General features: G+C 43.7%; 1 protein-coding gene across 1 annotated transcript in view; it reads right to left on the bottom strand.

The window, feature by feature from the left end:
* The window catches only part of IQGAP1 (IQ motif containing GTPase activating protein 1), a 101,225-nt gene that overhangs the window by 25,103 nt on the left and 51,774 nt on the right, over positions 1 to 24,348 (bottom strand). The window contains exons 11-22 of the mRNA XM_019460333.2: positions 24,047 to 24,131; positions 23,134 to 23,297; positions 22,762 to 22,922; positions 20,923 to 21,047; positions 19,146 to 19,309; positions 7,278 to 7,368; positions 6,925 to 7,092; positions 6,069 to 6,211; positions 1,186 to 1,356; positions 407 to 490; positions 241 to 312; positions 77 to 146 (exon numbers count right to left, since the gene is read on the bottom strand). Of these exons, the coding sequence (XP_019315878.1) occupies positions 77 to 146; positions 241 to 312; positions 407 to 490; positions 1,186 to 1,356; positions 6,069 to 6,211; positions 6,925 to 7,092; positions 7,278 to 7,368; positions 19,146 to 19,309; positions 20,923 to 21,047; positions 22,762 to 22,922; positions 23,134 to 23,297; positions 24,047 to 24,131 (1,498 nt within the window). The remainder of the gene's footprint in view (positions 1 to 76; positions 147 to 240; positions 313 to 406; positions 491 to 1,185; positions 1,357 to 6,068; positions 6,212 to 6,924; positions 7,093 to 7,277; positions 7,369 to 19,145; positions 19,310 to 20,922; positions 21,048 to 22,761; positions 22,923 to 23,133; positions 23,298 to 24,046; positions 24,132 to 24,348) is intronic.

Here is a 24,348-nt window from a genome sequence, read left to right as displayed (position 1 = left end):
ATCCGCGGAGAATACCCAGAACCCGATGGCTCTCAACCACTGCCTCAACTCTTGTCTGCTGAGCACAGTTACTCACTGAGAGTCTTGTAGTCATCACGAGCTTTGTTTGCCCGAATAAAAGCCTGGATTTTGATAATGTCATTTATCTAAGGAACAAAGAAGAAGAAATTTCTTTGTTCGCTTGTCCACCAACGATACAGCAGAACTAATTCTATCGGTCCTCACACCGAGGGTACTCACGTGGTCTTGGAAATACTGCAGGCGATCTCGATAGCGCTTTCTGGCCTGGTGCATCCTTGCCAGGGACTGAATCTGTGGAAAAGGGATCCTGGAAATGAGAACAGTCCTTCTTCTCAACACATATCACTCATGCCCCACACTGAGAATCCCTGTCGGACTACCATACCTTTACAACTTCATCTTTGTGGGCACGCAGGTAAGCTAAGCGATCTTGGTACGCCTTCTTCTGCTTGTATCCCCTCCACTGCGACTGAAACCATCAAACATTACAGTTGACATATTACTTCCCGAGGATCAGAGGATGTTAAAATCTCACCTTGACAGATCACCCATGTGCGATTCATGATGAAGCTTTCGACAGGCCCACGCCCTCCAGTGCTGGGGAATGAGGGCGTGGGTCGTGCCTCCGCCGGGACAGCACGCTAACGTCCACGCTCCTAACGTTAGTGCAGCACTTCACACCTTTTAAGGGCACCCCCACGGGTCCCCATACTGGCTCTTTACAACAAACCAGGTGAGGAAGAGAAGTTTTAGCATTCCCATCTACGGACAAGGAAATAAACTTAGCAGGGTTCACCGCTACCGGAAATGCTGGGGCCTTAACTCGTAATTCCGAATTCTTCCCAGGACACCATGCTGCCCTGTCACTGTAGTAATACCACAGCCGTTTCCCTGAATACTCAAATCTCACACAAAGGAACAGTGTTAGAAGATGATGAGGTGCCCAAGAATGGCTTTTGGACTGGACCGCTCACCCCTAAAACCACCCAGCACGCTCCGACCGTTCTGACTGTAGCAGTAACAAAGAGAAAATACTTGTCAAAAAAGGGAGAGACCAAGAAGAGGTCACAGGGGGCAAAAAGCCCACTTGATCTCAAGAGCGGACCACTCATCACCCCTGCTCTAGAAGCCCACTTGCCATCTGTATAACAGACGCTGGGATACCTGAATGCAGGTGATGGCAGGGATTTGTTTCTTCAGGAAATTCATCCTGGATCGGAATTCCTGTCGAACCAAGTACCCGCGGCAACAAGCCTGCAGCTTGGTGATCAAGCCTTCGTTGGCTAGCCAAAGCTGTTCTCGGTTGTATGCAGCAGTCACCCCAGAGATGGAGCTCTGAAAAACATTTGGTCACAGGGGAAGACATACATAGGAGAAAATGGACACAAACTCTCATCCACAGCGTACACGCCAACCCTCACGGCTTTCTAAGTCTGTCCTAGATCTTTAAGTGGCAGTGGGAACGAAAGGCCGAGTTGTTCTCCCATCCAAAAAATAAAAGTCACAAACATATGATATTGCTTCCTCCTATGTGATCTCCTTCACTCACTCACCCACCCGGCACTGACCGCCGGGAACTGTGCTTGCTAACAAGAGGACGGAGTGCAGGTGCTAACACAGGGCTGGGTACCAAGTCCCAGCGGCCCCTGGAATGCCAGAGCAGAGGAAGGACACCAGGGGAATGCCCGGATTGCAAATGGTCTAGAAAGGTAGCCTGGAGTGTATGGACTGTGACCACGAGCAGAGAACCAGCAAACTTTCAAAAGAGGAATAAAGCCATCAGACTGGTAAAAAATATTTATTTCAGTAAACTCTACACCCAATGTGGGGCTCAAATTCATGACCCCCAGATAAAGAGCCGCGTGCTCTTCCGACTGGGCCAGCCTGGCGCCCCCATCAGACTTATTTTTAGACAAGCAGCACTGTTATCAGAGGAGCTGGCAGGGCCGCGTGAGCGGGTGACTGAGGACACTGCTGCTGCGATGCAAGTGAGAGGTGGCCCGGCTCTGAGTGGGGGCAGCAGCAGCAGCAGGAACGATGAGGACACCTGGTGACCTGCCTAATCCACGTTCCCCTTCTCCTTGATCTTAGAGCCTCGGCATGTTTTCTCTGGCCAACAACATTGTGCAGCTAAAAGACTACACGAGCTGGGGGTGTAGGCGGTGCATGTGGTGTTAGCAGCAGTCTGTGAAGACCTTTGGAAAAGTTCCTTAAGAGAGAGACAGAGAGGGGCACCTCGATGGCTCAGCCAGTTAAGCGTCTAACTTCGGCTCAGGTCATGACCTGGCAGTCCGTGAGCTGGAGCCCCGCGTTGGGCTCTGTGCTGACAGCTCGGAGCCTGGAGCCTGCTTCGGATTCTGTGTTCCCCTCTCTCTCTGCCCCTCCCCTGCTTGTGCTCGCTCGCTCTCTCAAAAATAAACATTAAAAAAAAGAGAGACAGACGGACAGCTGGCATCAGGCCTTTTTTGCTCTCTCTCCCTTCCTACTTCCTGCCTGAACTGGTAACTGGATGGCTGGAGCTCCAAGCCATCGTTCCAGACGACAGGGTCCTTGAGAGCGGAAACCACGTGCTGAGAATGACAGAGGAGAAAGACAGACCCTGGGAACAGATGGCATCCTGGAGCCGCCACACCTTTGCTGGACTACCTGACTCCAGAATTATTTTATGTGAGAAAAAAAAAACACTTTTTGGTTTTTGGGTTTTTTTAAAAGATTTTTTATTTTGGGGGCACCCGAGTGGCTCTGTCGGTTGAGCGTCTGACTTTGGCTCAGGTCACGATCTCATGGTTTGTGAGTTCAAGCCCTGCATCAGGCTGTCTGCTGTCAGCACAGAGCCCACTGTGGATCCTCTGTCCCCCTCTTCTCTGTGCCTCCCCTGCTCATTCTTCCTCTCTCTCAAAAAAATTTTTAAACATAAACATTAAAGACTTTTTTATTTTTAAGTAACCTCTACACCCAACGCAGGGCTCAAACTCACAACCCGGAGATCAAGAGTCACACACTCTTCCAACTGAGCCAGCCAGGTACCCCTAAAATATACCTTTATTTACCATTTCAGCCTGTTTTGCTGTGAGACTATGTTAGAGGCGTCTGCTGGACTTCTGGATTGGAAACGGAAAGGTAGAGCAGGTGGTGAGGACTGCAGTTGGAAGTACAAGACCTGGGGTTCACAAGCACAATGGAGAGAGCTGGAGCCACGGGCTCGAATGAGGCCATCGAGGAAGAACACGCAGACCAAGAGAAGGAAGCCAGTGGAATTCGGATGTGATTCAAGTGGAGGGACAGAAAAGGCAGCAGCAAGGGAGATGAAGACGGGCCCTCAGAAGTGGGAGAAGCAGAACAGAAGTGTAGTGAAGAAGCCCAGGGGGTTGCGAGTTCAAGGAAGAGAACGGAGTAAGAGGTCAAATACGAGGACAACTCCTAACTGAACTCGGCAATGAAAAGGTTATCGATATGCTCTAAAGCTTTTACTAAAGTAAAAGCTGGACAGGAAACCGTATTGCTGTGAGCAAAGAAGTGAATGGTAATGGAGAATGAATTAGCGAGAGGCAGAATGACCTTCAGTCGGAAGGCATTCAGCAAGAAGAAACATGAAAAATTTATAGGCAAGGCCAAATCAGGAATATTCCATAGGCTTTAAAAATATTGTGGTCTTGTTTTGTTTTGTTTTGTTTTACAGTGAAAACGCCACGATTATGTATGTGGGCTCCTACTTAGGAGCATACCCCTGGACCGATGGCATCAGCATCACTGGGAGTTGGTCAGAAATGCAGATTCTCAGGCCTCACCTCACACCCACAGAATCGGTCTCCACTTTACCCAAGATCCCTGGGGAATTCCCGCCCGGCTCTCCCTCTCTCACTCACACACACTGAATTCAGAAAAGCACAGATCCAGGTTACATGTTAGAATAATCAGAACCGAGAGAGGAGAAGGAGTACAAGGTGTGTGAGGAACGGGGAGAATGAAATCAGGGACAGGATGAACAGTAAGCTTTAGAAAAGAAACCAGATTCACTGAAATGGAGGAAATGCAGGAAATGGAGAGCGGGAGAATCCAATTTGATGGTCACTATGTCTTTGGGGTTTTTTTAGGGGGGGCTAGGTCATGCACTAAAGTGAAGCAACATCCCTCCTGGTTTAAAATTCTAGTTAGGTCCATCTACAAAACACTACATAGGCGTGTCTCTGTGGAGGTTAATGATAATACAATATAATCATATGTAATATGATTATATATATATAACAACAATATATATAATAATCAAAGGCACATGACTCAAAAAAAGTTAAGATGCAGTCTGGCCTCCTTAACACAACACGTTAGGGCTTTGAAACTTGACCTGACCTGCACCCTCACCCTGGCCACAGGCTGCTTAACGGGACGAGGACCACTCATCCTCCTGTAAAATGGCCCATGTTCCTCCGGTCCTCGATGCCTCTCCCCACACAGTCCTTTCCTCTTTTCCGCACCCGCTGAAGTGTGATCTGTGCCTTCTTTGTCCAGAGCACAATTAACTGCTTCTTTACGTAGCCTCTATGTTACTGTTTCTAGAGCATCCGCGTCCGTCTGCCTCCCCCTGCAGTCAGTACTCAGTTCCCAGCTGGGTACACACACTGGGAACATCAGGAAGGGACAGTCTCTGATACAACTTTATATCCCACTTGACACAGAGTTCAAGGGCTTTCATTACATTCCGTCACGGTGAAATCATTAACAGAAAAGGTCAAACATCAGGGAGGTAAGAGGAGACCTTCAAACACAAGACAGAAACTCATCCTTCTGACAGGCGTTCTGAGTAACAGGACCATTTCGCTTTTTACACATGGAGATGTACTAGTTATTCTACACAGGACCTGGGAAATACTGCCCAACAGAAACAGATGGCCTTTACCATCCTCTCTCTCCAGGAATCTTTGTGCCTGTTAATAAGTGTATCAGGGTGCCTGGCTGGCTCAGTCAGTACAGCGTCTGACTCTTGATTTTGAGATTGTGAATTCAAGCCCCATGTTGGGGGTAGAGATTATTTAAAAAAAAAAAAAAAATTAAATCTGTAAAAGAAAATAATCAAATAAGGAGGGGGGAAAATATGTCTAACTATGACCTATAGGAGCTCAGAACATCTCCCTTCAATACCTTGTCCTCTCTAATGTTCGTTAGACAATTCCAATTTAATGAGCGTGAGCTCAGAACCAAGTAACGTCACAAGTGCTCAACAGCTCATCAAGGACAAGATACGTGGCTCCTACACACAAGCACCACAAACTTAGCGGCTCACTTTAATAATTTTTAATGTTTATTTATTTTTGAGAGAGAGACAGAGCATGAGCAGGGGAGGGGCAGAGAGAGAGGGAGGCACAGAACCCAAAGCAGGCTCCAGGCTCTGAGCTGCCAGCACAGAGCCCGATGAGGGGCTCAAACCCATGAACCGTGAGATCATGACCCGAGCCAAGGCCAGACGCTCAACCGACTGAGCCACCCAGGCGCCCCATCAGCTCACTTTAAAAACTAGAAGTAGACGGAGTGCCTGGATGGCTCAGTCAGTTAAACTCCAATTTTGGCTCAGGTCATGATCTCGCAATTCTTGAGCTCGAATCCTGCGTCAGGCTCTGTGCTGACAGCTCAGAGCCTGGAGCCTGTTTCAGGCATCTCCCTCTCTCTATGCTCCTCTCCTGCTCATGCTCTCTCTTTCTCAAAAATAAACATTAAAAAAAAATGTTTTTTAATAATAAAAAAAATTTACTGCATTTAATGAGGAGTCAGAGCAACTATTCATTTTTTTTTCCCCTGATCATCCAAGTTTTCTTTAGTGAGCACACAATTTATCTGCCTTAATTCTACAATTCAGAGGTCTTACTAATTTAGGCCTTTAGTCATTCCCAACCACTAGGAAAAAAAAAAAAACAACAACAAACTACTCCAAATAGTTCATTCCACAGCCTTAATTTCAGTCTAGGGCTTCTAACCACAGGCCCCATCTTCCTCACTAATATTCGCTCTAGAACACATTCTCTCAGCTTCTTCTCTTGGGAAGAAATGTGACCTACCTGGATCTCCTCCCGAGAAAGCTGCATTGAGTTCTGCACGAAGTCTGCGGGTTCCTCCCATCCTCCTTCCTGGGTCTCCAGGTTGTGGTAGTAATAGTATCCACCCTTCACCCAATGCTTCACCCATCTGCTGTTGTTATCTCCTGACAGAAAATAAAGGAAAGATAAAAGAAACCCAGAGCCACACTTCCCACACTCCTATGTCTAAAACAGCAGGGTTATTCTGGCTGCATTAACAGTCTAAATAGAACCATTCCAAAACCCTGTTTCTTATATCTCTAAGAGTAAAGGGGCATCCTGAGTCCCTCCAAAATGATGGCTTTGTAATGTCTCAGCTCACTCATTTCAACGTCATAAAAAGAAAGTATGAAGTCCAATTGTGGAACTAACCTTGACTAACTTTATTCCTTCTAAAGCCTGCATGTAAGAACTTGGCACGTCAGAAAACTAATCTGATAAAAAGATTTGCAACCATTCAGCCTCTCCAGTTAATAATAAAAAAAAAGGCCATGCAATGGGATGAAAAATCTTTATTCCCCCTCCTTCTGAAGATTAACTACTTTTAACTAGCATCTATTGGATTAGGTAATCAGAACTAATGACACCCTATGAAAGACAACTAGTCAAATATTTTGATCCTTCTTGCTTGCCTTTTCAGAAACTGACCTTTTTAACACAGCTGCCTTTGCTGGGGAGGGGGTGTTTTTTTGTTTTTTAAATAGAGCCATTACCTCCTCAGGGACTTAAAAACAAGCCTACCTTCCAAGCTTCTGGACTAAGACACCTTTCCCTACAGCTGCCCCCAGAGATTCGAGCTCTTCCTTTCAGGGCACAGATTTCTTTCCCAATAACTCACCTGCTGCCAGTTTTTTCTTCTTGGCCTCAGCAAGGTCACTCTGGTAAGTGTCACCACACTCAGGGATGACTCCATACAAGCCGACATCAGGGGAACGAAGGGCGCTCAGTGTTTTGCCCACATCACCACTGTCCACCGCCTCATTGATGGCATAGATTCCGAGGGCAACTATCCCAGAAGAGAAGGGTGACGAGAATAGTTCAGAAGTGTCTAAATGCACACACTGTGTCACCATGGCAGACTGTCCCCTGCCCCGCTCGGGCTATCAAGCTGGAAGACTGGGATAGGGGACACCGCACCACCCCCTCCCCGCCCTCCCCCCCCAGAAACAGAAATAAAACACCCATACGTACACCTCTGTGCTTCCTGGGTGTCTTTGTTGGACTGCCAGATTCCACCTTGAATCTCATCCAACCATAACACCGCTGACTCATCCTGGGTTTCCTACACACCATTAAAGCAAAACAATATCAGAGTCATGACATTAGGGTACAAGAGATCAAGAGGACTTCTGAGACTCAATTAGAGGCAGAAGAAGTTCCAAACATACAAGACACATCGAACGGCCAACTGGAAGAGGCTGGGCATCGAAACCTGGTCAAAGCTTATGAGACACGCCTCAGATGCAGGGGACGGATCACATGAACATGGATGCAAGTGGCTCAGGAAGTCACGAGCAGCTAGGAGCGGCAAAGGACCTAACTGGGAAGGGACCTGGGACTTCGTTAGTGCGACGAGGGCCACGGCACGAATAGGAACATGTGGTACTTTTTTAGAAGGCCCCTTTGACATCAGTATTGAAAGGAAGTTAATATTCTCTATGACTGCTGTTTTTAAGATTGCCAGACTTCACCACAGGTAAAGCCAGGAGTCATCACAGGCAATCTAAACTTATCCCCAGCTTATATTCTAAACCTTGAATGTTACGTCAGTTGTTGGAAACTTAAAAACACATTTCTACACAGAAACATAATAAACAGCGATTAGTTTGCTCAGCATGGCCAACAAAAGTCTCACTGGTCCACAGTGCAGTCCAGGTTGAATACTGGGGATTGATAGGAAATAAAACCAGTGGCTTGCTTCCCTCTTTCTAAGTAAGTCTTAGACATTTTTTTTAAGTAGCTTATTGGCAATCGTTTGCGCTGAAAGACATGTCAAACAGACTGGGGTTGGCAGAAACGTCCTCCGGTATCTTCTAATTTCCAAGAATCTGGCTAACACTCTGTGACTTGGGCACGTCACTAGGGATTAGCCCCAGGTACTCACTGCTGTGAGGGGACAGATTCTACCACATCCACCTGTGTCAGTGTCAGAGTCAGAACTGGAAACCTCTGATACCAACTTAGATTTCAGTGGTCATACTGAGGTTACAGAAGTTTCAACCGTCTCCCAACAGTGAGGGTCCTCTGTTTGTTAATGTCTCCAAAAGTCTCAATAGAAAGCACCAATACTGAAGATTAATACAGCAGTCTTCTCCAGAAAAGGCAAGACACCTCAGGTTTTGAAGTGGCCAGGCTGAGAGAGTCATGTTTGAGGTGATCCTGGCAGATCCAATAAAATTAACTGTTTCTCAGGCTTGAGCTAATAGCATTTGGGGTAAATAGCAGATCAAAACTCCATTCTAAGTGCTTGGTGTACATATAACCTGCCAAGGCACCAATGAGACAACCGGGAGCAGGAACTACAATTACGCTGCCAGATGAAGCAGGGCAAAGCAGACCTTCTCAGTGTCCTCAGGAGGCCCAACAGTCTAGCAAAACCTCAGAGGAAGCTTCCCTTTCCTCCCACATTATTGTGGAGAGAGAGACAATGTTTCAATCAGCAGAGCGAGGCAGTGGCCAAAGCACCTTGGTGACAGGAGAAAGCCAAAGGAAGCCATGGGACGTTGAAAGCTGTGATGTATTCCTTTCAAATGCAGAGTTTTAGGAAAAAACGTCATTTAAGCAAATTAAAGTAAATGCTGGGCTTAGAATCTTAAGAGGCGCTGTCCCAATTTTAAGAAACTGACACTGGGGAAAGGAAATGAGTACACAGACAAATAGAATACATGAACATACCACCTAAGAGCTTCAGAAGTTAGCACGTTCCTACCACTAGTCACTTTCTGGTACTGAAAACCAAACGGCCGCACACGATCCCCCTAAAATCATATCAATAAATACTGGAAATGCTAAGCAATAGTTTCAACGGGAGACAATATGGTGAGTCAGCTCCAGGTCTGTGACAACGTAAACTGAGAAATCACACACTAGAGGGCTGGAGGCGTAATCTCCAGAAGCGGCAGCCTGAAAGTCGTCGCACATAAAAACAAAAGTATTCCCACAGAACCAGGCCCTTTTTGGTTCACTTTTAGGTTAATCGCACATCAGATACCCCTGAGCAGAAATCTACTGTACACAGAGCTGGGAGGTTTGGCACAATGTCCCCTGCATTCAGAGAAAGGCCCAGCTTACCAAGAATTCTGACCATTCTGAGTTGTGCCTTCTCTGCCCCAGGCAGACTGAGGCAAAACAATCAAAACAAACACATGCATGCTCCCCTAAGAAGCAGGCGGGCGAGAGCAGCGGAAGCGGAAGCGAGAGAAGGGAACAGATGGGTGTGTCGGGTGTGGCAGGGAAAGATGATATAGGAATGGCCGTCACCAGACTGAAGGAGGAAAGAGACACACACCACCTCATCCCAGTGTAAGGAAAGGACAGGTTCTCTCAGCTCCAATCAGATCAAATAAGATGACAAAAAACCCAGATGCCCCCACACACTCTAAAGAGACCATCCAAGATTGACACAAATCATTGAGCAGAGAGTTAAAACTCTAGGCTAGATACCGTGGAGAATACCGAGATAAAAGACTTAATGTGAAAATGCTACATAAAATATACTGAAATTCTGCCCCTTAACAAGGCTGACACTTGCACAGTGGCTGCATTCAGAAGAGGTAAAGAGACAGAAACCAGAAATAAGAACCAAAAAGAGTGGGCAATGATTGTAGGTAAATATGGGGAAAGGAAAGGGAGAAGGGGCAAAGAGTGGCCATTCTGTGTGTGTGTGCACAGCACAAACTCACACACCTCCAGAGGGCACTTCTTACCCCTTAAGTCTCTCCTGTCACATGGGGCATGATTTGCATGTGTGATGACAAATAAAATATTATTAAATTATTAACGAATATTAATTTAATATTAAATAACATTGAGATATTACTTATCATACATGCAAACCATGCCACATATACACACACACACACACAAACTACACCATACATATACATACACACGTCAACACACAAATACATGCATCTATACAACACACGCATCAACAATGCAACACAAGCACTCAACAATCTGAAGAGCAGTCCTATGGCCCGCTGGACTGGCTATTAATCCTTTAGTTGCTGCACAGCCAAAGTCCAGGGAAAGAGCAAGAACCGGGGGTGGCACACATTGTCAGGGCAGCAGCAGCGGACCGAACAAAAGTATCTCAATATTCCAACAACTGGTACAGTCGCGCTGGTGCACACAGCTGATTTTTAGCCACGTGCACGTATGTATGTACACACACTGTAGCGGGGGGAGCAGAACAGAGAGTTACAAGTCATTCACACCTGTAATTACAAAAGGAGCCCTGGAGACTCCCTGATGTCCATGTCTTAGCATGCAGATATTACTACCCAATGATTAGGAATCTACTTTAACAAGTATTCCAAAAACACTAAATTTAAATGAAGAGAGAAGTGACCATCAGTGAAAATAGTACAGTAAGGACTTCTGAAAATCCTCTCCTACATAAAAGCAACAAAAACACTGGCAAAAACCATCAGAGGCAACTTTTTCAAAACTACGTAAGTTGACCAAATGCTTGCAGTAATCAGTTTATTCAAGAATAACCGCTGAATTTCATTAACAACTGTGAGCTTTGTGGCATTTCAAATGGCCCCATTTCCATCTGTCTCCCCCCACCACACACACACACACACACACACACACACACCTCCCTCAGAGCCCCTTCTATTCCCAGAGAACTGTCACTAGCTGACCTGGTAGGTAGATCCCTAGAAGACCAAGCAAGGCTGTCTTCATCTGAACTGACTTAGAGCATGCCCTGTGCAAACAGCCTTTTCTCCAGGGGCATTTATCAAAAACAGTAAGAGGCACTTGTTTAACATCACAAATGTCTAGAGCAGTGGATAAAAATTAAGGCAAACAGTAAGCTAACCAAAAAGCTTAAAAAGGAAAATTTGAGAACGAGATGTCCACAGAGAGCTTTGGAAGCCTCTGACATACTCCTGAGATGGGAATCCAGAAGGCCATAATACATCTGTGAGTTGTGCACATGCTCAGAAAAGATCCGATAAGGCTGTAAGGGCTCACCTCTGGCCAATCGTGAAGTTTTGGGCAAGCATGAAGTGAAGGGTAAGACAGAATTGCAAAGTACCTGGCTGAGTGTTGAAGATGCACCCCAACATGCACACTGGCCCTCAGCAAAAGCTGGGAGTTTTATTGGTTCTAGGCATTTAAAAATACTCTGCCTATGGGCCCCTGGGTGGCTTAGTCAGTTGAGCGTCTGACTCTTGATTTTGGCTCAGGTCATGATCTCACAGTTTGTGAGTTTGAGCCCCGTGTAAGGCTCTGTGGTGACAGTGTGGAGCTTGCTTGGGATTCTCTCTGTCCCTCACTCTCTGTCCCTCTCTCTCTCTCAAAATAAATAAACTTAAAAAAAAAAAATACTCTGCCTAACCATTAGATGACTTCTAGCTAATTAAGCAGAGACTTCAGTGGCCACATATGACGTAACAGGATTGAAAGTTACTAAACAGACAACATTAACAAAAGACAACAATAAACCTTGAGGAAGGGATAGACTCTGATTTCCAGAGTTGCCCCATTATAAAATGTCCAGTTTTCAACAAAAAAATTACAAGACATGCAAAGAAATAAGAAAGCAAGATTTGACAAAGTACAACATCCATTCATGATAAAAATCCTCAACAAAGTAGGTTGAGAGGGGGGTGCCTGGGTGGCTCAGTTGGTTAAGGATCTGACTATGGCTCAGGTTATGATCTCATGGTTTAGGAGTTCGAGCACCATATCGGGCTCAGAGCAGAGCCCGCTTCAGATCCTCTGTCCCCATCTCTCTCTACCCCTTCCCCATTCATGCTCTCTCTCTTTCAAAAATAAATAAAAACTTAAAAATACATACTGTTAAAAAAAAAAAAAAGTAAGTTTAGAGGGAACATGTGTCAACATAATAAAGGCCATATATGAAGAACTCACAGCTAACATCATACTCAATGGTGAAAAACTGAGAGCTTTCCCCCTAAGGTCAGGAACAAGACAAGGATGTCCACTCTCACCACTTTTATTCAACATAGTACTGAAGTCCTAACCACAGGAATGAGAAAGAGAAAGAAATAAAAGGCATCTAAATTGATATGGAAAAAGTAAAACTTTCACTATTTGCAGATGACATGGTATCATATATTGAAAACCCTGAAGTCTCCACCAAAACACTGCTGGAACTGATAAATGAATTCAGTAACATCACAGGATACAAGATCAACATAGAGAAATCCATTGCGTTTCTATACACTAATAATGAGGTAGCAGAAAGAGAAATTAAGGAAACAATCCCATTTACAATTGCACCAAAAATAATAAAATACCCGGGAATAAACTTAACCAAAGAGATAAAAGACCTGAATTCTGAAAACTCAAAAACCACCGATGAAAGAAATTGAAGATGACACAAATGGAAAGACATTCCATGCTCTTGGATTGGAAGAATTAATATTGTCAAAATGTCCATACTACCCAAAGCAACCTACAGATTTAACGCAATCCTCATCAAAATACCAACAACATTTTTCACAGAACTAATATAATCCTAAAATTTGTATGGAACCATAAAAGATGCTGAATACCCAAAGCAATCTTAAAAAAGAAAAACCAAACTGGAGGTATCACAAACCCAGATTTCAAGTTATACTACAAAGCTGTTGCAATCAAAACTGTATGGTACTAGCACAAAAAAAAAGACACTTGGATCAATGGAGCAGAATAGACAGTCCAGGAATAAACCCACGATTACACGGTCAATAATCTTCAATAAAGGAGGCAAGAATATGCAATGGGAAAAAGTCTCTTCAACAAATGCTGATGGGAAAACTGGACAGCTACATGCAAAAGAACGAAACTGGACCACTTTCTTACACCATCCACAAAAGTAAACTCAAAATGGATTAAGAACCTAAATGTGAGACCTGAAACCACAAAAATCCTACAAGAGAGCCCAGGCGGTAATTTCTCTGACAGGGGCTGGCCATAGCCAACATTTTTCTAGATATGGCTCCTGAGGCAAGGGAAACAACAGGCAAGGGACTACATCAAAATAAAAAGCTTATGCACAGCAGAGGAAATGATCAACAAAACTAAAAGGCAACCTACTGAATGGAAGAAGATATTTGCAAATGACATATCTGATAAAGGATTAGTATCCAAAATATGTAAACAACTTATACAACTCAACACCCAAAAAACAATCCAATTAAAAATGGGCAGAAGACAGGAAGACACATTTCCCCAAAGACATACAGATGGCCGACACATGAAAAGATGTTCAATATCACTAATCATCAGGGCAATGCAAATCAAAACCAAAATAAGGTATCACCCCACACCTGTCAGAATGGTTAAAATCAAAAGCACGAGAAACAACAAGTGTGTTGGCAAGGATATGGAAAAAAAAGGAACCCTTGTGCACTGTTGGTGGGAGTGCACACTGATACAGCCACTGTGGAAAGGAGTATGGGGGTTCCTCAAAAATTAGAAATAGCTCTCTCCTTTTCTCCACCATCATGGTATGTGCAGTTCCTCACCATGTCTTCTCAAAGACTCTCAGGATAAAGCAATTCCTGGCCAAGAGACAAATGCAGAATCGTTCCATTCCCCATTTTTCCAGGATGGATGAAAACTGGTAATAAAATCAGGTACAACTCCAAGAGGAGGCACTGGAGAAGAACCAAGCTGGGTCTGTAAGGAATTCCACATGAGATGGCATACATATTTATGCTGCTCATATCCTGTCACTCTATCAGCATCATTACTACCTGAACAATAGACATGTTTTATCCAGGAAATGATTCTTCTGTTACTTTGCTTCTGCACCAGTAGGGTGGTTCAGTAATAAAGATATGAGATGTTTTGCTTGAAAAAAAAAATTAAAAATACAACTACCATATGATCCAATAATTCCAACTACTGGGTATTTATCCAAAGAATACAAAAAACACTAATTTGAAAAGATATACGCACCCTTATGTTTCTAGCAGCATTATTTACAATAGCCAAATAATGGAAGCAGCCTAACTGCCCATCAATAGATGAATGGATACAGAAGATGTGGTATTCTCATACAATGGAATACTACTCAGCTATAAAAAAGAATGAAATCGGTGGGGAGAGGGGGGGCGCCTGGGTGGCTCAGTCGGTTAAGCGTCTGACTTCGGCTCAGGTCATGATCTCACGGTCTATGAGTTCAGCCCCGTGTCGGGCTCTGCGCTGACAGCTCAGAGCCTGGAGCCTGCTTCAGATTCTGTGTCTCCCTCCCTCTGTGCCCCTCCCCTGCTCATGCTCTGTCTCTGTCTCAAAAATAAATTTTAAAAAATCACACACACACACACAAAAGAATGAAACTGGGGCACCTGGGTGGCTCAATTGGTTGCACATCTGACTTTGGCTCAGATCATGAACTTGCAGATCATGAGTTCGAGTCCCGCATCAGGCTCTGTACTAATAGCTTAGAGCCTGGAGCCTGCTTCGGATCCTGTCTCTCCTCTCTCTGTTGCTTCCCTGCTTGCTCTCTCACTCTCTCTCTTTCTCTCAAAAATAAATAAAGATTAAAAAAATTTTTAAAAAAAATGAAATCTTGCCGTATGCAATGACATCGATAGAGCTAAAGAGTATTATGCTAAGTGAAGTCACTCAGAGAAAGACAAATACCATATGATTTCACTCATATGTGGAATTTAAGAAACAAAACAAATGAATAAAAAGAAAAAAAGACTCTTAACTACACCAGATGGTTACCAGAGGGGAGATGGGTGGAGGGCATGGATGAAATAGATGATGGGGATTAAAGAGTACACTTACCATGATGAGCACTGAGTAATGTACAGAACTGTTGAATCATTGTATCATATACCTGAAACTAATATAATATAATATAATATAATATAATATAATATAATATAATGTAATTATACTGGAATTAAAATTTAAAAAGGGAATAACAAGAAAAAAGGAAAATTCTATGAAACTACCAAAGTGAAAAAAAGAAAGAAACAGGAAAGCATGGTTCAAACAGGGGAAAAAAGCAAACAGACTTAAATTATCTATTTTAAATATGTTCAAAAAATTAAAGGAAACCATGTCTAAAAAACTTAAAGTATAAGAACAGTATCTTACCAGAGAATAGCAATAAAGAAACAAATTATTTTTTTTTAAAATGAAATTCTGGAGTTGAAAAGTACAATAACTGAGATGAAAAATTTACTGGAGGGACTCAGCAGATTTGAGCACGCAAAACAGAGTCAGTGAACTTGAAGATGACAGGTCTGTTTGTGTATTTATTTTAAAGTTTATTTATTTTATTTATTTTGAGAGAGAGAGAGAGAGAGAGAGAGAGAGAGAGAGAGAACGAACCCCCAGCAGGCTCTGCGCTGTCAACACAGAGCCCAGCTCAGGGTTCAAACCCACGAACCATGAAATCATGACATGAGCTAAAACCGAGAGTCAAATGCTTAACCATTTGGGCATCCACCCAGGCGCCCGAAGATAGGTCAATTTAAATTTACAGTCTGAGGAACAATATCCAGTCTAAGGAACAGTTATGAAAAAAGAATGAGGAAAAAAATGAATCAAGCCTCAGAAACCTGTGGACACCATTAATAATATCAATATATGCATAACAGAATTCCCAGAGGGCAACAAGAAAGGGAAGGAGGAATAAAGAATACTGGAAAAAAAATCCGAATAGGCCTATAACAAACACAGACATGGAAACACATTCTACAAAAACAAACAAACAAAAACATAGGGCCATATGGCTTCGCTGGTGAATTCTACCAAACGTCTAAAGAACAATCACAGCAGTCCTTCAGAAACTCTTCTAAAACCTAGAAGAGGAAGTTATACTTCCCAGTTCATTCTTTGAGGCCGGTATTACCCTGATACCAAAACCAGACACAAAGATATCACAAGAAAACTACAGACCGAATTTAAATTAAGATTTTTGTTCGCTAATTTTAGAACTCAGATGATTATTTTTAAAACCACTCCCAAAAATGGCTCAGAGGAACTGCTAAGCTGAGGCCTAAAAAAAGCCAATTCCTCCAAATACTTGTCTACACAGCTGGGCCTGGCACTATCAAGCAAATTTTCCCCTAACTCCGCCCCCCTTCCTCCCCTTTTGATGGATCCTGAAAGTTACTCCCCTGCAAAAGGAAATGCTTCAAACTCTAGTCACATCCTCTAAAACTTTAACTCCCACGACCCAAACAAAAGGAGCAGTCAGGCTCACAGCATGTGAGAGCAGGTACAAGTTGTGTGCCCCAGTGACTTTCCTTTTTTAGAGGTTTCCTTTTTTAGGGAACCAGACCTGGCTCATTCTCTCAAAGCCCACTCCTCTGTCAGTCAGATCTAAGATTCCTTCTGGACTTATATGGTAGCAAAAACAAACGCCACCACCACTGGCCCTCACAAAATCAGGGCAGCCAGGCCCCGGGTGAGATATTCTGAATCAGGAATAGAGTTAAAGCTTAGGAATCTGTATTTTTAAAATGACTTTTCAGGGCACCTGGGTGGCTCAGTCGGTTAAGCATCCGACTTTGGCTCAGGTCATGATTTCATGGTTCATTCGTGTCAGGCTCTGTGCTGACAGCTCAGAGCCTGGAGCCTGCTTCGGATTCTGTGTCTCCCTCTCTCTCACACAAATAAATAAACATTAAAAAAAATTTTTTTTAATAAAATAAAATGACTTTTCAAGTGTTTTCACAATCAGCCAAGTTTGGGAAGCTCTGGTCCAAATGGTCCGAAATTAATACCAAAGACAGAGAACGCCATTTACAACCGCTTCTCACCCAAGTAATTATCACATTAGATCCGATCCCTTTTTCTCAGTTTCCTGACTACAAAATAGGACTTGTGTTTCAGATCACTGACATTCTGCACCATGATGTGCCTCTTAAGTGAAATCTGGTACTTGTTGTATTTATATGATTAGGACGTGGTAATGCCAACTACTCTCTTGACAATGCAATCAAAGGAGGCCAATCAACATTACAGTGTTAGCCACGACCCCTCATCCCAGCCCACGCTTACAGAGCCTGCCTCGGCGGGAGCATACAAAAGCCTCAATAACACAAAAGTTCTGGTCTGTTTTTCCACCTTTGGTTTCCCAGAAAGAATGTGACCCCCTAAATTAAAAATTTCTCTTGGGGTGGCGGGGGGAGGCGGTACCTGGCTGACCCTGTCAGTAGAGAGACCCTTGATCTCAGGGTTGTGAGTTCGAGACACCCATTAGGTGTAGAGATTACTTAAAAATAAAATTTAAAAAAAAAAAAGATTTTTCTTTTAGTTCTTCTGCTTGCTACCAGACCTCACTGTAGGGATCCTCTCAGTCAGAAAAGAAAGGTGTGGTCCCCCCTATGTAACTGTTATTACTTAGGAAGAACCTAAAAGGAGATCCGTCACAATTAGAAAAACAGAAGTAATTATGTCTTAATCATGCAACTAACATCTGAGGGCCTACTATATACAAAGCAACTTCCTACTCAGCAACATGAGAAAAAGAGGTGCAAATCTTGTCCATTTCCTCAACAACCTAGCTGAGAGGTAAGACAAAGTTTTTAAAAGGTATGTTTGTGTTACAATCACCCACAAAAACTTTTATGTTCGTAGCAGCATTGCTCCTAATAGCCATAAAGTAGAAACAACCTATGTGTCCATCAGCTCATGGATGGGTAAGTACAATGTGGTACAGCCATACAGTGGAATATAATTTGACAGTAAAAAGAAATGATGTACTCCCAACACATGCTACAACTTGGATAAACCAAGCTAAATGAAAGAAGCCAATCACAAAGGACCACATATTGTATGAGTCCATGTAGACGAAATGACCAGAAGAGGCAAATCCACCAACAGAAGCAGACTGCTGGTTGCCTCGAGCTGGAGAGACTAAGGGAAAATGAGAAGTGACTGATGAGTGCCACGTTTCTCTCTGGGGTGACAAAAATCTTCTAAAATTGATTGAGGAGGGGGTCGCACAACTCTGTGAACAGAATAAAAACCGCTGAATCGTATGTACGCTTTGAAATGGTGAGATCTATGGTATGAGAGTTACATCTCAGTAAAGCCATTATAAAAAACATGGCATTTATCTACTAAAGCTTATGTGTATTCCCTATGACCCATCCATTCTACTTCTAAATGTACACCTAATTAATAGAAATGATGCATATATTTACCAAGAGACATGTACTAAAATATTCATAGAAGCACTATTTGCAATAGCCAAAGAATGGGAAACAACCCCAAATTTACCAACGATGAATATATAACCCTGTGATGGAATAGCACACAACAATGAGAATGAACAAACTCATACGTCTTGCAGCTACACAGATGAATTTCACTAACATTATGTTGGGCAAAAGAAACCAGATACAAGAGAGTATAAAATGCTACTTACAGGCAGTTCAAATACAGTTCAAATACAGGCAAAAATCAACCGTGGCGTTAAAAATCAGGATAGTGGTTACCAGCAGGTGGGTGAGTGAGGGGTGGACAAGGACAGAAAAGGATGGGGTGGACAGTTCCGTTAAGCTTTTCATAATCTGAGTACCAATTACACAGGTATGCTCTTAAAAATTTATGCCACTTTTAATTCTCATATATACTTACGCAACTTACATAACTTACACAATTTTGGCATTATATTTCAACACAGAATTTACTTAAAGAGACACAAGAGATGTGTCTCCAACAACAGAGAACCACAAAAACACCCAAATATGCACTGTCACGTCTCGTGTCCCTCCAGTGCTCCGAATCCAAAGGTGCCAGAAAACAGTCATTGAGGAAATGAAGGGAAACATTTCCTCTGTCTCTGAAGGGATGAGGGATGAAGTGCTCTGAAGGGAAAAGAACAATTTCAGTGCCACTCACCTGGGCCTTCTCTCTCTTTGCTCTGATCAGCGTGTCTTGGTAATGCTGGGCCACTTCTGCGAGAACCCCCTCAAGTTTAGCGGCAGGAATCTGCAGGGCCTGCAGAGTCTTTTGGGCATCACCTTCATCCAGGGCTTCGTTAATTAAACCAATGGCTAAAATCCCTAAATATGAAGGGACAAAGGTTATTTTCTTTTAATTAAGAAATTATTTCAACAAATCTAAGTCATCATAAATCCACCCAAGCATTATGATTCAAATCATAACTTGACACCTATAATATTAAGCAGCATTTAATTTTTTTTTAGTATTTGTCTCATTTAAAGTAAACTCCCTGGTATCCATATTGCCACTGAAACCTCAAGTCTTTCTGTTTTATTTTTAATTGCTCTACCTGAAAAGTTGAGAGAATTTTGATGAAACTGGCTTTAATAATCTAGCTTTCAAGTACTTTGCAATGTGTAATCAAAACCATTTTTGATTCACAGCAAGTCAGAGTTCAAAGAACCCTAAAAAGTCACCTGATCAACATCTTTATGTAAGAAAAGACTAGGCTTAGAGATTTCTTCTTCAAGATCACACCGCAAACAGGTGGCCGATGGCAGATCCAACCCGAGGGCTCCCCACCCCAAGGCAAGGCTCTTCTCACTAACCAACGGCATTTTTCTTACAGGAAATACAAACTGAACGAATTAAAACTAAAAACATTCACTCCTTAGGTATCTCAGGCAGCTGTCCTACTTCTGTAAAGGCTCGGTGGTAGAAGAAAAATTTGGCTGACCTTTGACCCGAGTTTCTGAGATGAAGCCTCTGAACCCCTTGGAATTTCCTAAACGGTAGGATTATCTGTGTTATTCTTGCCGGGCTTCTAGGACCACACCTGAGTCTATCTATGCGAACCAGGCGGGCCCCTGGATGGTCTCAGGACAGGGGCTGGTCATGCCGGCAAGACCAAGCACGCGATCAAAATACTGGGGCTTTGAGCCGTGTGATATCGTGGTATCAGCCCAGCCTGCCTATCTCCAGGGAGGGGAGGCAGACTAGAAACCGAGTTCAGTTACATGGCCAACAACCAATCCTCCACAGGTAACGAAGCCCCTTAAAAACTCTGGACACCCCACACTCAGGTGAGCCTCCCTGGTTGTGACACACATCCTAAGGACACATAAGCTTCACATTTGGGACCCTACCAGACATCCCCCTACAGGTCTCCTTTTCTGACCACTTCTGATTTGTATACTCTATAATAAAACTATCATCATAAACGTAGGCTTTTCCCTGAGTTCTGCAAGGCACTCTAGCAAATTATTGAACCTGCGGGGGGAGATTGAGGGAACCTCTGAATTTATAGCCAGTTGTTCAGAAGCGTGGTGACCTGGGAACTCCTTAGAGTTTGTGACTGGTGTCTGAAATGAGAGGAGTCTTAAGGAGGACTGTGCCCTGCACCCGTGCAAGATGACCTAACTCCAGGTAGTTAGCGTCAGAACTACTTGTTACAAAACGTTTAAAAATAAAAGATCATGTTCAAGGCACGTCCTGAATATTTTAGTTTTTATTACACACACACCTAATTGCAGCAGTTGCCTGAGGTTTTGAAAACAACATCTAACCTTAGCTTTTTGAGATACACACACACACACACACACACACACACACACACACACATACATCCAATTTCCAAAAATCTTTCTAGGACTAGTGTTCAGAATCAGGTCATGGAATCACACCATCTTTAATTGTGTCATTATTTGAGGGGATAATTAAATAGATTACTCACTCTCATGTTCCTCCTGCACCACCAGATTCACATGGTCCACACAAGCCTGAATGTCATTCCATGTAATAAATCCATTATTTTCTGCATGTGCCTGAGTTTTCAGTTTCATCAGCTCATCGAGATACCTGCCCCATTCCCCCAACAAAAAAGACAATGAAGGACAACATAAGAAAAGGGACCTTCAGGGGTGGCTCAGTCAGTTAAGTGTCCAACACTTAGTTTCAATTCAGGTCGTAATCTCATGGTTTATGGGATCGAGCCCCACATTGGGCTCTGTGCTGTCAGCATGGGAACCTGTTTGGGATTCTCTCTCTCTCTGCCCTTCCCTTGTGTGTATGTACACTTGCTTGCTCTCTCTCTCTCTTTCAAAATAAATAACATTAAAAAAAAAAAAGAAAAGAAAGAAAAGGAAAGTAAAAGGAATCTTCAGGATTGTCACAGGTGACAGGAATGAGAAGACTGGGAACAAATTATCCAAGGAACAAAGACAGCTAAGGTATCCCAACAGTTTGACATACTCTGGAGGAAAACTTTGGGACTGAGGAGTTACCTTCAACAAAATGTGAAAATGTAAAGGCATCACTACTTCTTCCCTTTTCTTTTTTTTTAAGTTTATTTTTTTCTTTTTGTAATCTCTACACCCAATGTGGTGCTTGAATTCATAACCCCAAGACTGAGCGCACGCTCTGGCAGACGAGCCATCAAGGCGCCCCAGGATATCATTGATTCTTAACAGCCTGTTACATGTTCTAAATTCCAGGTATCACCAACTAATAACCAGAGGCAGTGTCTCAACCAATTCCTAAAGACAAAAAAACAAGGCCATACACCGGCTAACAAAATATCATTAAGGGTCTCTGGCTGGCTCAGTCAGTATGGTGTGTGTCTCTTGATCTTGGGGTCGTGAGTTCAAGCCCTGCGTTGGGTGTAGAGCTTACTTTAAAAAAAAAAAAAAAAAAAAAAAAGGATATCATCATTAAGCAACTCTTACTGAATATTAAGTACTGATTTAAACAAGAATTATCAACCGGAGTTAAAAACACTAGGTGATGGTTAAAGGGGAACTGGATATTTTGATGGTGCAAAGGTACAAAAAGAGATTATGCTAAGGGAAAAACATAAATATACATTAGAGGGATAAGTTGTCTCCCCAGTTCAAAGATCAATCTTAGTGTCTCTAACGGTGACACAAGTAGATTTTATATGCCTTTAGTTAAGAGATACGAAACACACATCACCAAAAATGTTGACTTGAATCTTGACAACCCTTTGGATGGAATTTCCAATCTACAGGAATAAGCCAAATATCAGGAAGCAACCAGAACCAGAAGACGGAACATTTTATACAAATTGGTCCCAGCTCTTTAACCAGTCAGCGTCACGAAGAAAGGAACGCGCTAGATTAGAAGATACCTAAGGGAGACGACAGTCAGATGTAGCACGTGGTCCTGCACTCGACCCTGGTTTGAAGAGACCAGGTGAAAAGGACAGTTTTGGAACAAGTGAAGAAGCATGAAAACGGACTAGGCTCAGAAGATGTTCAAGATGAAGTACTGCTTTTGTCGGGGTAGAAGACAGCACTATTGTGGCTACAAAATAAGTACCTTCATTGTTCCCGATAAGCATATCTATATATTTAGGAGTCGAATGTCATGATAATAGCTAATTTACAATAAGTCGTCCAGCATAACAATTAATAAAGTGAATCAAAATAGGAAAAAAAAAGAAAAGAAAAGATCACACTAAGGTCACAATGCCTGAAAACGGGAGTGTTGCTGACCAGCAACAGACAGAGTAAGAGCCGTCCGATGGACTCAAGCTGCCACCGTGGGCACCCACCTCTGACAGTTTTCTTCTTCAATATTGGTAAGGCCTGTCACGGAACTGCTCAACTGTTTCCACACGGTGTTCATGTCCCCCGACTCCAGCGCCCTGTTGATTAGCGCCACTGATGACAACATCTCCACTGCGACAGAGAGCTCAGGATGGGTGAGGTTATGCTGTACAGAGAGGGGGAGGGGGAGAAGGGGAGGACAGACATTCTTGGACACCAAGCAAGGTTACAAGTGTAATAAAGGCATAAGAAGTCTAAGCTTCTGGTTTATCTAATTAAAAAAAAAAAAAAGGCTCTGCCAACGACTCCAAGGGGCAGGAATCAAGTTCATGGCCACTCCATTTTGCTCACAAGCAGGACAGGTTCAGCTGACTTACCTCAGGACTCTGTTGCTGCAGGGTAGCCAGCTCTTTCTGATAAAGACCAGCAGCAAATGGAAACACCTGGGGCAGCTGGGCCTCAGGATTCATGAGCTCCAGAACCGTCTTCTCAGCAACACCCTTCTGGATGGCGGCGTTGATCGCTGCCACGGCTGTCAATCCTGGTAGAAAACAGGTGAGAAATGCAGCTGGCGTGGGAAGCCCCGAGGGGAAGGAGAGTCATCTTCACAGAAGAAAGTTACATTCTGTGGATAAACTATCAGCCCTAATGTTTGAAGTGGAAATTTCATCTTTACGGAACAGGCTCCCCCTTTGTATGAAGGTGAACCGGAGGCCAGGCCGACTGTATCTCCACGAAGCTGTTTGAAAGGGTGGCCTCCCTTCTCCCTCACCCATATCTTCCCTCCACTCCAATTTATAAAACATCTTTCTAAAACGTCTCTTCCATCCCCTGCAGCCCGGCAAGTAAAGGACCAGCTCCTTAAGCTGCCACGCAAAGGTTTCCGGTCTTTCCAAGCCTTTATCTTACACAGCTCAGCTCCAAACACATACAAAAATGTTATTCGAACCACCGTTGTTTCCAGACCTCTTTCACCTTCTATACCTCTACTCACGCGTCCTTCCTTCCTCTCTCCCACGTTAGGAGCGTCCTTCTCCTCCCTCCTCCACCGTCCAGATCTTACCAATCATGCCCCTAAGTCTCACCTCCCCCAACCGTCAGGTGCCTCCCGGCCCGAGTGAGCCTCCACGGGCTCAGCTCTACTTTGAAAACCAGGGGAGCCGCCGCCGCCAGAGGCACCCGGTGGTGGATGGCGAGCAGGCCTGGGGAGGGGCCGAGGAGTGACGGAATCTGACCTCAGACGCCCCTCGTGACATCAGCCCCACTCGGCCTCTCAGGGGGGGCTCTTACTTCTCTGATACTGCTGGGCAGCGCTGTTGGCAGCATCCACTCCAGACTGCAGTTCCTCCTTCTGCAGGGGATCCGCCTGGCCACCCTAAGAAAAGCAAACAACTTGGTTTTTCTTTTAAGTTTATTTACTTATTTTGAGAGAGAGAGGGAGAGAGAGAGGGAGGGAGAGTGCACAAACACGTGGGGGAGGTGCAAAGAGAGGGATGGAGGGAGAGGGAATCCCAAGCGGGCTCCAAGCCGTCAGGGTAGAGCCTGATATGGCTCGACCTCAATCTCAAAACTGCGAGATCATGACCCGAGCC

This window comes from Panthera pardus, unplaced genomic scaffold (genome assembly GCF_024362965.1).
Source record: "Panthera pardus isolate Hobbes unplaced genomic scaffold, ASM2436296v1 HiC_scaffold_23, whole genome shotgun sequence".
Classification (NCBI taxonomy): Eukaryota; Metazoa; Chordata; class Mammalia; order Carnivora; family Felidae; genus Panthera; species Panthera pardus.
This window is presented reverse-complemented; position numbering and strand designations above follow the sequence as displayed.